Genomic DNA, 15,964 nt, shown 5'->3' on the forward strand with positions numbered 1-15,964 from the left:
GTCATCGGAGCTCATGGCCTCGCGCTCATCCAGCTCTTTAAGCAGGTCAGCCTGGTATGCCTGCAACACCGACAGCCTGACCTGCTGCCGTGTACGCCTTGCCTACCAGCTTTGAAGTTATGCACAACGGCTTGGAAGGCAAGGACGGAGCCTTTAGAGACGACGCAGCATCGAGGGACAGATAGCTCGCGAGCGTCTGTTCCACCCGAGGCATCGCTCTATAACGCAATTCATTCTATCCTCCCACATTACCGTAGTAATCTGAAGAGGGGATGAAGATGCGGGCCGAAAAGGGTCTTGCCCACGACCTCGACATCTCGGTGTGGAGATCGGGGAAGAACGGCAGGCTCCTTGTTGGAGGTGATTGCTTCGCTCAGCTTGCTCCTCGGCCGGCCAGTAAATCTTTAACTTGGCCACAGCATGAGTCATCACCTCCAACATCTCCTCATACTTGGGCGACTGAGGGGGCGGAGCCTCGACGCATTTATCCCGATCTTTCCTATACAATTTATAACCATTAATCATAAGCTCAGGATTACTCATAGCTAAGTCTAGATGTATCTCAGACGATGCTAAAACTTGAAAGTTATCTGAATTACATATCCTCGCCACCTCATATGCTTTATTCCTTAGACTATATATATTTAAATGTGCAAAAATCATTCATATCTTTGACAACATCGATAAAAGATGATGTAGAATTGTCCTGCATCATAACAAAACAGTAAACAATGAGTAAATTGTCAGGATAAAAGTTACAGAATCATTCTACAATTGCACTGAGTCTGTGTTTGAATATTTCCAGTTCTGGGCAAGATGACTAACTTGTCATATTTCAGGATGGCTCTTTCACCTCTATCACGTGCAGCTCTTAATTTAGGCAGCAGTTCCTTTCTTCTCAACTGAAGAGCCTCAGAAAAGTCTTCATTAATAAAAATATTTGTACCCTTTAGCTTCCTGGCTGAAGACATGATAGATTGTTTGCCTTTAAAACGTAAAAGTTTAACAACAATTTTTCTGGGCTTACCCCCCTCCTGATACTGTCCAATCCTCTGAGCTCGTTCAATTTCCATTTCTGAGTCATCTAGTCCTGATTTACTTGAGAGAATTTCCCGAACTTTTACTTCAGATTTTGCCCAGTTTTCGTCTTTTTCGTCAGTGATTCCATCCACAATAATATTTGTCCTTCTCATCTGATTTTCAACATAATGTTTGACAAGGAATCCGTCCAATTCCTCTTTTGATTTGATAACATTCTTTTCAAACTGCCTTATCTTTACCTCAACATCCTTGTATCCAGTCATCAATCCATCCACTTTATTTTGTGTGAATTCCAGACTGGCCTTAACATCTTGAATATATCTGATCGCTCCATCCAGTCTTTTGTTTGTTCCATCTGCTATCAGCTGGACAAAACTCTTGAAGTTGTCCTGTTGTTGGTGAAGCATCTCTCGGTAAAACTCTCTCTGCTGTTCCATTAACTGAGTAAGTGTACTCATTGTAACCAATGAGTCATCCTCAGGAGGTGAAGTTTTAGTTTGTTTGGGAGGCATGATGTCTTACCACGATGTACCCAAAAAATGCAAGAAGGTAGATGTTCAAGGTCAGATGGTGTATATTGAAAGCTCAGACATCCAGGGCCTAGCCCGACTGAAACTGAACTCAGGCTTCCAGGGCCTAGCCCAACTGAAACTCTGATGTTGAGAGGCACATAAACTTGTCAAAAAACTCAAGAATGCCTACAATTCATAACAATAACAAAGTCCTTACTTCATTAGATTAGATTAGATTAGATTCAACTTTATTGTCATTGCACATGTAAGGTACAGGGCAACGAAATGCAGTTAGCATCTAACCAGAAGTGCAATAAGCAGAGGTACAGGATATACAGTGCCTACAATATGTTACATATGTACAGAATATACAGATAAGGCAGTAGTACTATGGACATAATTTACAAGTTTTTAAATACTATCAGTATTATATACAGATGGGTGATATGAACATACTATACAGATGGATTGTGCAGTAAATGTATGTACACTATGAGCAAAAACTATGAAAATAATTACAAATGGATATGAATAAGCTATAAATTAAGATATATAAACACTAGTGCAATGAACATTGAAAGTGCATAGAAATAAAAATGTACAGTACATAGTACTCAGTGTGTAGATTGGTTGTTTTTTTGTTTTGTTTTTTTAATCGATTTGATGATGGGGAGGGGTGAAAAGTTTGTAGTGGTGTGTGAGGGGGGGTATCATTGGGCAGAGTTTAGTAGGGAAACAGCTGTAGGGAAAAAGCTGTTCCTGAGTCTGCTTGTCCTTGTTCGGAGGCTCCTGAAGCGCCTCCCAGAGGGCAGTAAGTTAAACAGTCTATGGTCAGGGTGAGAGGAGTCCTTAAGAATGCCGCGAGCTCGACGTAAACAGCGTTTTCTCTGGACGTCCTCAATGGCAGGAAGTGGTGTCCCTGTGATGCATTGGGCGGTTTTCACCACCCTCTGTAGTGCCTTGCGGTCAGCAGCTGAGCAGTTCCCATACCAGACTGTGATGCAGTTGGTCAGGATGCTTTCAATTGCACACCGGTAGAAGTTCAGCTGGATGGTTGGAGACAGGTGGTTCTTCTTCAGTGTCCTAAGGAAGAAGAGGCGTTGGTGAGCCTTCTTGACTAGGCTGGATGTGTTGGTGGTCCAGGTCAGGTCCTCCGAGATGTGGGTTCCCAGGAACTTGAAGCTGGAGACACGTTCAACAACCATCCCGTTAATGTGGATGGGGTCATGCGTTCCACTTTTCTTCTTCCTGAAGTCCACAATAAGTTCCTTGTGAACTTATTGTGGTTTTATTACCTGTGGTTCACATTTTATTCATGTGAACCACAGGTAATAAAATGTATAGTTATAACTAAGATTAATTTGATTAAAATCGGATTAAGCCTGGGCCTGTTACAGGTTACTGCTGCATCACACAGCTGTCACAAGGCTAATCACACACATAAGGCATTTTTTTTTAAACTCCTGTGACATTCTTCTCGAGACCTATAAAGACACTGCTTTCTTTATTTAGCCTCACTTGGTGTTTATTCAAATCAGCACATGGGATGTCTCCTTCCTCAGTTATAATTACTTTGATAAAGTACAATTTTCCTTCAAAGAACAGACATTGATGTTTTCATGCTATGTACTTTGTTGTTTACTGAGTTTAACATTCAGGTTGTTTAGAAATGAAATCATGTTGAGCATATTTGAATGGTCAGAGGACAACTCAAGGCACAGGGCTTCAGATGACTTGATTGCTTTTCTTTCTGCTGTCATCCACAGAGCTGACAGGGTTGTTCATTAAATTAAACTGTATGCTTGATGCACAGAGGAGTTTCCCCACTCTTACAGTATACTCTACACCACTGCAATGCAGCCTTGCGTCCAGCTGAACACAATCGCACACGTTTTATGGGATGACACTGGCAGCGAAACATCCGAAGTGTGTGTGTTTTTACAACCAACACTCTTCATGACTTGGGGAAATAGTTGTGACTTGAGTGTGTTATAACCCTCAGACTGCTGTGCTGCTGATTTCATATAAATTGTCTTTTGTTTATTAATGACAATAACATATACATATGAGAGAACAGCTTTGGATGCAAGACATGTGCATGTGCACATGGCAATATTGGGTTTCCATAGAAACACAGTTTTGTAGATTTGATTGCATAAAACCTATTGCTTATGTTTGACATTATTAGCAGTGTTTGCAACTATTGCTGTTACTATTCTTTTTACGTAGGTTAGGCAAGTTGATATTCTGATCATATTTTTTCCAAGCACATTTTATCAATTCCAAACCACGTCAATCTTAATAACAACTATTAATTTTGTATTTAATAATTTATAAGTGATATATATATTTGTCTATGAAGGCTGGAAGTGAAAAACTCCTTATATTCAGTTGTGCATAATTATTAGGCAGGTTTTCTTTTACAGATAAAATGAGCCAAAAAAAAGAGATTGAACTCAGACTGAAAGTCAAAAATTATTAAATGCCCATGAGAAGGATACAATACTAATGCAGCACTAGAAGTTGCAAAGTAAAGGTATGATCATTGGACAGCAAAATGCTCATTGGGTCAACATGGTCAGAAAAAAAAACAGGTGGAGAAGAAAAGACACACGTTAACTGCAAAAGAATTAAGGTGAAGAATTAGGTGTGAAACCATCAGGAACCATATGGTCTCCAGCGCCACCAATTTCCAAAACTGCAACCTACCTGGAGTCTCCAGAAGTGCAATGTGTCAGGTTCTCAGGGACTTTGCCATACTCCTAGTTGAGTGAGCTCTGACCCCCAAAGTTGAAAGGTCAGAGGACTCATAAGCAGGAGAGATACAGTAACCTCAATCCACCTGTATGATGTCTACTTGGTTTCCAGAAAGCCTTTCTTAGGCGGACCAAAGCAAACAAAAAGTTGATCTGATTTCCTTCACAGGGCAGCTCTGTGGACATAAGCACACATTAAATTAAGCTTTTCCTTGTCTGAACTTCTAAAAGGGGGAGGACCTGCAACACTATGGGCCGTGGAGCATTAGTGGGCACCTTTGGTACGGAACCAGTCCTCCGGTACAGAAAGGGACGATCACCATCTCTCTTGAGAGTTGAAACACTGTTTTAAGTGTTAACCATTTTCAGGAACCTCCTCTATAGGCTCAAACGGAGCTCTACACAGTATTTCCAGGACAACAGCCAAATCCCAGGCCAGAATTCTAGTGCGAGTTGCAGGCTTCAGCCTCAAAGAACCACCGAGGAAATGTGTCACCAACGGGTTCCTCCCCAAAGACCTGTCCCCCAGGGTACAGAACAGAACCATTATATGCATACATAATTACAATTCACAATTACATGGGTTGTAGAAAACAAAAAAACATGATAGCGAATGCTTCCAATGAAGTGACCTGTACAAGGAAAGAAACAAAAGTCAGATCAGATTACAGGTTCTGTTTGGTGGAGTTGGGGTTGGAGGAGGGAGTTTAAATTGCGAGCAGCGATGCTATGGAAGAGACGCTGAAGAATGGGAATTTAAATAGACCGCCTGTGATAGATGTCAAGACTGGATTGGCCTGCCTGAGCTAATGCGATGCTGAATTCTAATAGGTAGACAATTAAATTGTATTGTTAGTTTCCGGTTGGAGCTGTATCGCTTCTAGCCACAACCGTGTAGAAGGTGGGATTTACTGTTCACAGACACTGAGCTGTGCGCGACTTGAATGTGAGCTGAGGTAAGATGTAAGCAGCTAAACATTACGAGACAATTCAGCAATATTTGCCAACCGTTTACAATAAAAAATAATGTTAAAAGACAGATATTAATTTTCAGGAATGCAAACTGCTACTGGCCTTTTCGAATTCCGCAGATTTTAATGCCATTCACATTATTTGTCACAATGTACATAACATAGCAGTTTTCAGCAGACATGAGATAAGAGTTCATCTCTTTATAGGCTTTCTTCCGTGATTTCACATGTCTATAAAAATCATTCTCAATCTTATTCTAGAACATTGTAAATCTGAAGACTTTTGCTTTCGAGTGCTGTGCATAAGAAAGTGAATTAAATTATAGGCCTAATAAAAATATAATTTGCTTAGTAATTAATATGATTTTATATACACACATTTATTTGAAATATAAGTACTTCATAATAAGTGTAAATATATTTACTGTCATTTAAATCAATTTAATGCAACCTTGTTGAAGAAAAAAATATTACATTGTTTTTTAATCTTACCCAAGACTGAATGGTATCACATTTTCCACAAAAATATGAAGCAGCACAACAGTTTTCAACATTCATAATAATCATAAATGTTTTTTGAGCAGCAAATCAGCATATTAGAATGATTTCTGAATGATCATGTGATACTGAAGACTGGAGTAATGATGCTGAAAATTCAGCTTTGATCACAGCAATAAATTATATTTTTCTATATTTTCGCATAGAAGACCTATTTTAGGCTATTTTAAATTGTAACATTATGTATTTCACAGTACTGTTTACTGTAATTTTCATCTTCAAAATAACTTGTAAACTCGTTTCCACAATTGGAGCTCTGTTCCTTAAAATGATAGATGTCAAGCTCCCACAAAAGGACAAATACTGTATATGACAAATAGAAAGGCACCATAAAAACAGTCCGCATTCTGCACTATTCAAGTCTTCTAGACAGTACCAGAGCATTGTGTCATATGGACTGATAATATAGGTTTTTATAGTGGCATTAAACTGTCCCTCATAAAAATTCTTAAAAATCTACTATGTGCCATATACACAAGGAAAGACAAATTATAATGTAAAGAATGCCAGTCATTTATGGTGTGGTGCGGGCGGTGTGTTGCGGACCGGGTTTGGTGGGCCACTCTGCCAAAAAGTCCAGGGCCACTTTTGGGCACCAGTCCGCCCCTGCTGAACACCCTCCAAATCTGAGGGTGGTGGAGCCCCCCTGGGCTTTGGCCCCTGCCTCAACAGGATGTCTGCACCCTGGTTGAGGTACCTAGGAATGTAGACTGCATGCCCTCAGGGAGAGCAGCTTTCCCTGGGCCCACAGGAGGATCTGGGGCATCAATGTTGCACAGAAACATCTTAAAATTGATCTTACGGTCATCTCACAAATATGCATACGCGTTATTCATAAAATGAAAGTACATACATAAAATGCACGTATGCGTCTCTTTCAGATGTGAAATCCATGAATCGCAAATGATCTTGAACTTGCGCGCAAATGAATGGTTTTAGCTCTGTGCTGGTAAACAACACCTAATTAATGTCATTAACATGTAAAAGATCGCCAGTCATCATCCAAATTCTTTAATTTAGAACAGCGAGCTACAAGAACAGCTTACATTTCCAAAAATCTGCAGTACTCGAACAAGAAAAAGTGCGTACGTCTGCTCAGACCCTGACGTGACGCTAAGCATTTTTCCACGTCAAAGACAGTTTTTACAAATATGAGCATTGGCGTGGATTTAAATGTACGCACACGCTAAGATCAAATCTGAGCGTTCGTACGCTTTATTAATGAGGCCCCTGGTATGCCAATTTGTAAACAGGCACGACCGCAGACCCCCCTGATGAAAAGGAGCTCCCAACACGGGACCCTAGGAGAAGAACCAAGGTTCCTCCACATGCCAAAGGCACAAAGGCATCATTGCATGACCTTGATCATGTAAATTGGGTTGCCCCTCGGGTCCTGAGCCACCACTGCAAAGGTCTCATGTACAGCAGGCCAAAAAGGTTTTGCATTGGACGCTGCTGCCATCAGGCCTAACAGTCTTTGAAACTATTTCATAGTGAGTCTAGTTTCATAATGGTCTAGCTTGAATTGATACAAGCAGGAGACAGACGTCAATGCATTGTTGTCGAATCCCACACCACACCAAGTTAAGATCTCCTGAGGAGATCACACATGCTGATTTCATAGTGCTTCAGGACGTGTTCACGCAGGGGTATATTTGGGATATTGGTGTGTGTGTATTATACTGTATAAATGGTATATTGTATTATAATGTAACTAAAATTCCCCTTCAAGGGAACTTGTGCTGTGACTAGTTACTCTTATGAACAGGCAAATGAACAGAGCATACAGCACACTTTTCTGTAATCCTCATTTGAAATATTTCTAATTTTTAAAAAAGTGCTATGAAGGGATTTTTGATGAGCTCAGGTTTGTATACTCAGGAAGTCATATTGGGGTTGAAAATCAGAAGACTACAATACTAGCCCATAAGTCAGCTGGCTGAAGGCAGTCTGGGCCGTGCTGATAACATGGGCTTTTTGCTTCAGTTCTTGAGAGAGTTTTATTGATTCTCTTCCTCTGTATTACTTTTTGTATTGAGGACATTTGCTTTTCATCTCCGACATTTTACATTTTTTTATTGAGGAATATAAGCAAGCTCAAACTAGATTCTGTTCACTGGAATGACAAAAATATTGATCTAATTTTATGTGACCCTCGTTTTATTGGTCAAATCAGGATATATCAGTAATATAACAAATGAAATAAATCTCTTCTTTCAGTTTTACTTATTTTTACACTGCCAAACAAGACCATAGATAATACACAAGACAACAAATCCTCTTTGCAAACCTTTCATGTATGAGTCTTTTTCATGGTTTTGTTAGTAGATTTACGTTGCATGCATTGTATTTTAATTTCACATATGGATATATGCATAAAGCACTAAAACTAATCTTGCATGTAAATTGTGTCAAGATATGACAATTAATCTCTCAAAGCAAATCTCTCTTCACCACTTTCATAAATTCCAGAGAGAACAAAATTTAGCTAATCTGATTTTCTCAATCTGTTTCTGTTTGTTTTGGCTTGATAAGGTAAAGATGGTGCCTGAATGTTTAAATATTGTGAAACAATAGAAAGTGAGGCTAGCAAGATTTTCATTCATGGCTTGTTGTGACCAAATCAATTATGACTGAGAGGTTTCGTAATTGATTTTTATTTGTTTTTCCTCAATAAGAGGCAAGAGACAATACTGTTGCACCACTGATATATAAATTATAGAAAATTATTTGGAAATTTAATGGTATTCAATATATTTTAAACTTTGGACTATATATTAAACATCCTCAAAATATCTACTAATTAAAGGTATATTGGATATCTTCCATATATCTTCTAACTAGGGCAGCCTGGTGGCTCATTGGGTAGCATTGTTTCCTCACAGCAAGTGATTCTCATCGTGGAGTTTGTATGTTCTTCCCTTGTCTGCGTGCTCTGACGCAGGTTTCAGAATATTTTTGGTTTCCCCAAAAATTCAAAAACACGCAGAACTAAATTGGAAACACTTAATTGTCTGTAGGTGTAATTGAGAGTGAAAATGTGTGTTTGGGTGTGAGCCCTGTGATAGACTGGCCATCTGTCAAGGGTTTCCCTGGCCTTTGGCCTGAGATGGTGGTGTTGTGTCTAGCTGCGACCCTGCAAAGGACAAGCAGTTTGGAGAATGGATGAATGGATGGACATTTTTTAATTGGCTATGAATGTGCTATCAGTGTGAACAAACTTCTTTACGTCTCTGGATCAAAAAACAGCCACTGGACTAGAGTGTTGTCATTGCAATACTGTAATGTCAGAACTCTAGTCCAAGCACAAATCTATCATGATTTGTTTGTAACTCTGTGTGAGCACTGTTGTAGAAGAAAACATATGTCTTGAAAATATTATCTTAAACATGGTCTAGTAATTTCACAGTGCATGGATTTTTGTTTTCTTGTTCCTTTGTTAACTTTGTATGGCAGTTTCATAGCCGTTAAATTGGATTGTGATTGTTTGACTGATACTTTTCTAATTCTGTAGGCAACACAACATCATTTAGATGACAAAACATCACAATTCGGTATGCAAATAGATTTTAAAAAATAATTTTATTTTTGATAAGCAAATTATTACGGAGTTATGAAATAGCTGATCATACACAACAAATGGAGCTTGAGTGATCAAATGGAATTCAATCGTAGTTCAGGCAGACCACTAATCGCTTCCCTATCAGCTGATCAATTACTCTACCTGCTCCTAATCAACAGCCGTATTTAAGACCATTCAAACCTATATTCTCTTCAGTCTGTTGCACAGACATTTGCACCCACCTCCACCCCTTCACCCCCAACAACTCCCTAACAGTTAGATTCTTAGCACTACCATGACTGATTGTCATACCCTCTTGTTTTGTAATTGTTGTATCTCTGCATACATGTGTAGCTAAGAAATATTTGGTTATTATCAGGCGGGCAATTCCTTAAGGATGTATCTTAAGGCGAGACACGGCAGGCAAAAACATCGTTTTTTTTTTATTGGTCAATTTTGAGATTTTTGGTTATTTGTCTTCAATAACATGTCTTCTTTTAGACTTGTGGTGAAAAAAAGTCCGAAATACACATTTAGGTCTTTATTTTACTGCACTTTGTCTGTTTGCGTCTGTAGATTTCTCATAAATTCAACAAAAGTTGGCGTTCTAAATCAACATGCTGCTCCGCGATCTCTGCCTGTACCCAGTCATCACGTATACTGCTGGAAAGCTCTCTCTCTTCTCTACAATGCTGTCGGATCCAAATATGGTCATTTCCTTTTTATCAGCAACCAATCGTGAAAGTAAAAGAGGGGATTTAACTCTAAATGCGCAATCTCATTGGCTGAAGACAATTTCTGACAACGTGATTCGTTCAGAATCGTCACATGACATGGTATGCTTTGACGCTTCCTTGTTTGGTTAAGCTTTCCGCGGGATCTTTTGAGTGAATGAATGAAAATGACTTCGCGTCAATCATCGAAAAGAGTACAGCAGTTGTCACTTGCAAGGGGGAAAAGGAAAATTAGTGATGGATTACCCAGTGAAATGCCCTCGGGAAGCGCATCTGAACGCTGTCGATGGGAGGTTTAGAATTTCTAATGTCAGAAATAGCCCAATACGTGTGGCTGTTACCACCTTCTAACATATTATAACATTACTGTAACAATATTTGTTTTGTATGGATGAAATATTTATTTATTTATAAGATTTATAAGAATAGAATAAAGTGCCATCTCATTCATTATGTTGTGTTGCGGTGGTCAGTTTTACGTTTACAGTACAGATTTCTGTGTGCTGTATCTATAAAAACAAAACAAATGAACAGTTATTGATACAATACACATTTCATTTTAGTGGCATAAATTGAGAGAGGTCTTGAGTCACTTCACAGGACCAGGAAGCAGGTCAGGCAGGCCTATGCAGATATTGATGCAGATGTGGCAGAGTTGCTGAGAGAGGATGCAGATGCGGTGATAGATATCAGTGTGTCTTTTGATGGCACTTGGCAGAAAAGAGGGTTCACATCACACTATGGGATTGGGATCATCACACTTTTAATGAGGGGGCCTCTGCCATGCTTGCCATTATGGATAAGCTTTGGCTGGAAAGCACTGTCGTTACAGTCACCACAATCAGGGAAACCGACATGCTGAGGATCACAAAAGCCGAATCCATCCAGTCTGAGAGTGTAAAACATTGCAGAAAGACTCTGAGCACAGCTAAAAAGCTGAAAAGGCATCAGCAAGAGAGGGGTGAGGGGCCTACATATGGTGCAGGCATGGAGAGCAAGGCTTTCAACCCTCATGGGTGAACTTTGTGTTCCGATGGACATAGATGACTAGAGTTGCAGTTCTGATGATAAGTTTGTAATCTGTATTTGTGGTTCTCTGTGGTTAGTTGAAGGTCTTATTTGGCAATGTTGTTTTATTCAGTTGTCATTGTTCATGGTCTACATTGTTATAAACAATTACTTGGCCAGTTGTTTTGCTTGTTAGCAATGTTTTCATATAAAAATGTGTGGATTTTTACAATATAAATCTTTAAAGCCCGTTTTCTCAAAATGACTTTTCTCTCATACTCCAAGTCCGAAATCTCCACTTCAGTAGCACCTATATACACCAAACGTTCCAGTCTTGTACCTAGTTATATTATGAAGACAATTACAGAGGGATTTGTAAATATATTATTCCTAACCTGATTTATATAACATTTTATTCCAAAAAACATGGCGAAAATACATTTTTTAAGGCTATTGACAGTATATTCTGATTTACAGGATAACAAAAGTAGATATCCATAAATCCCTCTGTAATTTTTTTCCCATGTAATATGTGAACACAATGAAAAAAGAATTTTGAACCTGGCTTTATCCAATTCTGAGATTTCGTTTTTTAAAATATATGCAAATTAGCGCATATTTAATTAGATAATGCCTAATTTGCATATTTAAACATAAAATTACAGAAACTTTGTAATACATTTTTTTCTCATCTTAATGTAGGTAATCAACTGGGAAAGTTTCATGGTGATATCTGCTAGTTAAAAATTTTACCCTATTCACCTGTAGTGTCTCGCCTTAAAATGTCAAGTATGGCAACGAACCCATTAAAGCTTAACCCTAATTAATACTATTAATTAATACTAATTGTGAATTTACAGCTTAAAAAATAATTGATTTTATATTTTACATATACTTAGGAGTAAAATCATTTTCCAAAATTAGTTTTCTTCATCTGACCTTTGACCTTTATTTTAGGAATACATCATTTATAACTGACATTGTCCCATTAGGGTAAATTATTTTTGCCAAATTGTCTGAAACTTATCTTAAAAGAAGTGAAAAGATCTTACTGTTTCAAAAAACATTAAAAAATCTTTATGAACATTAATTTTTACTTGTGCTGCTATTTTTGATTTGGAACTCGTGTGTGAAAATGTCTAAAACTTGACACAAATTTGGATGCAATTTCACAGACTGAAAACCATGTCTTAGTGTTTCAAAAGCATTGTGTTTCATCTTGGAATTTCAAATCAGTTATTGTAGCACAAGTGAAGTCAACAAGACTCTTCTTTTTCAGAGTATCCCACACATAAGTAGATGTTGACTTGTGCTGTATTTATTGGAGCATTGCTGCCTGTCAGTATAGTAATGCCGATAGACATAGGCATCTTTCCTGACCTCTGGTTGTTGTATGGATCACATCTTTCAAACTGGCATCCACTAATGTACCCAAATGCCTGACTTCCACAACAGCCTGTTCTTCATCACTGCCCTCACCCTCATTGCTTCTAACCTCCTTGGTCCTCAACAACTTATTTTATTACTACAACCTGATTTTTCTGATGCACTCATATCACTATCATCAATACTTTCTGAAATAAGTACAGATTTGTCTCACCATCTTCCAAAAATGAATCTAAAACACATGCATAAGGGCTATTATACTGCTTGCCAATGCTGGTCAATAGAGCCAGCTACAGCAAATATGCATCACATAATATGACTTTGTCAGTTATGCATGACGCTCAGATTTGTTGGTCTCTGAGTTTTTGTTTTTATATAAGTGCATTAAAAATGACAAAACATTTAGACAACACATTTGGATGTACAATTATATTCTTTATAACTTGAATTTATATGTATTTTGTAGTCTAAAATGAGCTCAATATGGAGCCTTGAGAGCATGTGACCTAACATGTGCTAATGTCTCCTTTACTACTTAGATACCAAAAATGTTAAGCACATGGCTAATACATTTTTATTTTACTGGTTGAAGGGGATGTCATTTGACATCACTAAAATAAAATTTTGTTGTTTGAACATTAATATTGCATTTTATATGCAATTTTCTTAGCGTCATTTATAAATGATGATATCCCATAGAGGGCTAAGTTTTCTCCAAATTCGAGAATTGCCTATAAACGTATTTTTTCAAAAGTGGTCCTGACTGAACTGAAGTTTAGTGTATGGAAAAAAAAGATGCAATACCACAAACAGAATGATTAGAAAAAGTGATTTATATTATGTACTTTCTGTAGCATTTATTTTAAGTCAGAAGGTTAAGGATTAAGGTTAAGGATAAACCGATTGCTGTATCCTCAGCCTAGGGTCAAGTATATACAGTAATGTTTAATTTTATTTGTTCAGACTGAATTAATGTTTAATACGTAGGGCTAGGAGCTTCGAAAAAAAAGAAAATCTTGGCCAGAATGTTTGAGGAATATCTTTACTGTGTTGCACTGTACTAATAAGAATTATGATGAAGTATGATAATAATAAATGATAGTAATAAAGAAGTATGATACTCTTCACAGTGCAGCAAAGCTTTCCCCAATTGCATTGTTTGATTAATCTTTGACCACTGTTCCTTTTCATGTATTTTCTCCGATAGGCATGACTTGTCAAGCACGGACGTCGTACACAGAGGACGAGGTGCTGTGGGGCCACAGATTCTTCCCGGTCATTTCTCTGGAGGAGGGCTTCTTTAAAGTGGATTATTCTCAGTTCCACGCCACATTTGAGGTTCCCACACCTCCCTACAGTGCGAAAGAGCAGGACGAGGCATTACTCATGTCCTCTCCGCTCATGGCCCCGTCTCTGTGCAACAGCGGAGAGAAGAACTGCTCCCTGGACTGCCTGGAACTGCTGGAGGATCCAGAGAGCACGACCAAATTACCAGCCAAGGTGCAGAAGATGACAGGTAGAGACGGGCTGCCCAGGAAGCTCCTGAGAATGAGCTCCACCACATCAGAAATGACATACAGCCTTGGCGAACTGCCCATGAAGCTCCAACGCATCAGTTCTGTGCCTGGGGTCTCAGAGGAAAAGCAGGTTTCCAAGACAACTAAGATTGCCACAGAGGCCATTAGCAAATCAGTTGCGGACTTGCCACCGAAATTGCAAAGACTGGCTGGGGGAGGAGGCCGCATGGATGGACATCTGCCCCCCAAACTCCGAAAGATGAACTCTGATCGTTTCACATAGAAGAACTTGTGTTTTTCAGCTGCTGTCAAATGGGCCCTTATATAATTTGAGATGTTAAGCATGTGTATATAGAGAGATAAACCATATATGCAGTACCAATTAAGTAGTTTAACGGAATTCAAAACGTCTGTTCCTGTGGTGGCTTCATATGCAGTGAACAGACTCTTTCAGGTTGTTGTTACTACAAGCACAATCTGGTATGGATGACAACCTCAAGTGCATGTTAAAATATCTCTCTCCCTCTGATGGCATGACAAGCTGTACATATTTATTTGCCAAGGAAATGTTAGCAAATATTAATTTCTCCAAGCCATATGGCGATGTAGCGGACAGTTGCTCCTTCGTGGCTAATTAGGAGTTATTCAAGTCACACAGTTGTGTTGTTTGCCATAATACCTGTTTACTGATCTTATGTTACAATGCACGTTTAACTTAACAAAGGTGATAAATAGATGTTCAGGCTTACATACTCTAATTCCTTCTTTCAATGTTCCTACATGCTTTATTTGGATTTTTACCATGTATGGTTGCTAACTGATAGAACAGTAATGCCAATAATCCTTTTACAGCATAAAAGCGTAATTAGTTAAGTAATTACTTAGAATAGTAAAGATACTGAACACAGAACAAACATTATTGAGAATTGTCAATGAATACTTGAATGTGGTAAGCTTTTTATGGCTTCAATATTTATTGAGAATATTAGAAAGGGGGGGGGGGGGGGGGGGGGTAGAATAATCAGTTTGGAAAAGCTGGTATCTATCACCTCCTTCATAACAGTTTACCCAAAAATATTGCCTTTTTTTTTCTTTTTTTTTTATCTCCCTAAAGTGGTTTGAATGTTGTCTTGTATTATTTGGATGAAGAATATGCTTTGTAAAAAGTTGATGCTGTACCTTTTAAAAGAATGGATGCAGAAATAAAAAAACAAACAAACAAACATCAGTATATACAACTTTCGGATATGTGCATTAACTAATAACTAGATAAAAAAGTTTGTCAAGACAAACTTTAGGTTGGCTTGAGAAAGGATAGATAGATAGATAGATAGATAGATAGATAGATAGATAGATAGATAGATAGATAGATAGATAGATAGATAGATAGATAGATAGAGAGATAGAGAGATAGCAAGTGACTAGCATGATTAGCAAGTGACTAGCAGGTTTCTAGCATGATTAGCATGTTGCTAGCATGATTTGCAAGCTTCTAGCATATTGTTAGTATGTTTATGTTTATATGTATGTTTCTAGCATGATTAGCATGTCGCTAGGATAGATAGATAGATAGATAGATAGATAGATAGATAGATAGATAGATAGATAGATAGATAGAAATAAGCATGTTAAATGCATATGCAGGTTGGTAGCATGATTAGCAAGTGACTAGCATGTTGCTAGCATGTTTCTAGCATGATTAACAAGTGACTAGCATGTTGTTAGCATGACTAGCAAGTGACTAGCATGTCGCTGGCATGTTTCTAGCATGATTGGCAAGTCACTAGCATGTTGATAGCATGATTAGCAAGTGACTAGCATGTTGCTAGCATGACTAGCAAGTGACTAGCATGTTGCTAGCATGTTTCTAGCATGATTAGCAAGTTACTAGCATGTCACTAGCATGTTTCTAGCATGAT

At 38.3% G+C, this 15,964-nt stretch overlaps 1 protein-coding gene across 1 annotated transcript in view; it reads left to right on the forward strand.

Moving 5' to 3' along the window:
• LOC306876761 (G protein-activated inward rectifier potassium channel 1-like) overlaps window positions 1–15,245 on the forward strand; it is a 63,089-nt gene extending 47,844 nt beyond the window's left edge. The window contains exon 4 of the mRNA XM_079428161.1: window positions 13,736–15,245. Coding sequence (XP_079284287.1) covers window positions 13,736–14,328 — 593 coding nt within the window. The 3' untranslated portion in view covers window positions 14,329–15,245. The remainder of the gene's footprint in view (window positions 1–13,735) is intronic.
• The last annotated feature ends 719 nt before the right edge of the window (window positions 15,246–15,964 follow it).

The sequence above is a fragment of the Barbus barbus genome (genome assembly GCF_936440315.1).
Source record: "Barbus barbus genome assembly, chromosome: 11".
Classification (NCBI taxonomy): domain Eukaryota; kingdom Metazoa; phylum Chordata; class Actinopteri; order Cypriniformes; family Cyprinidae; genus Barbus; species Barbus barbus.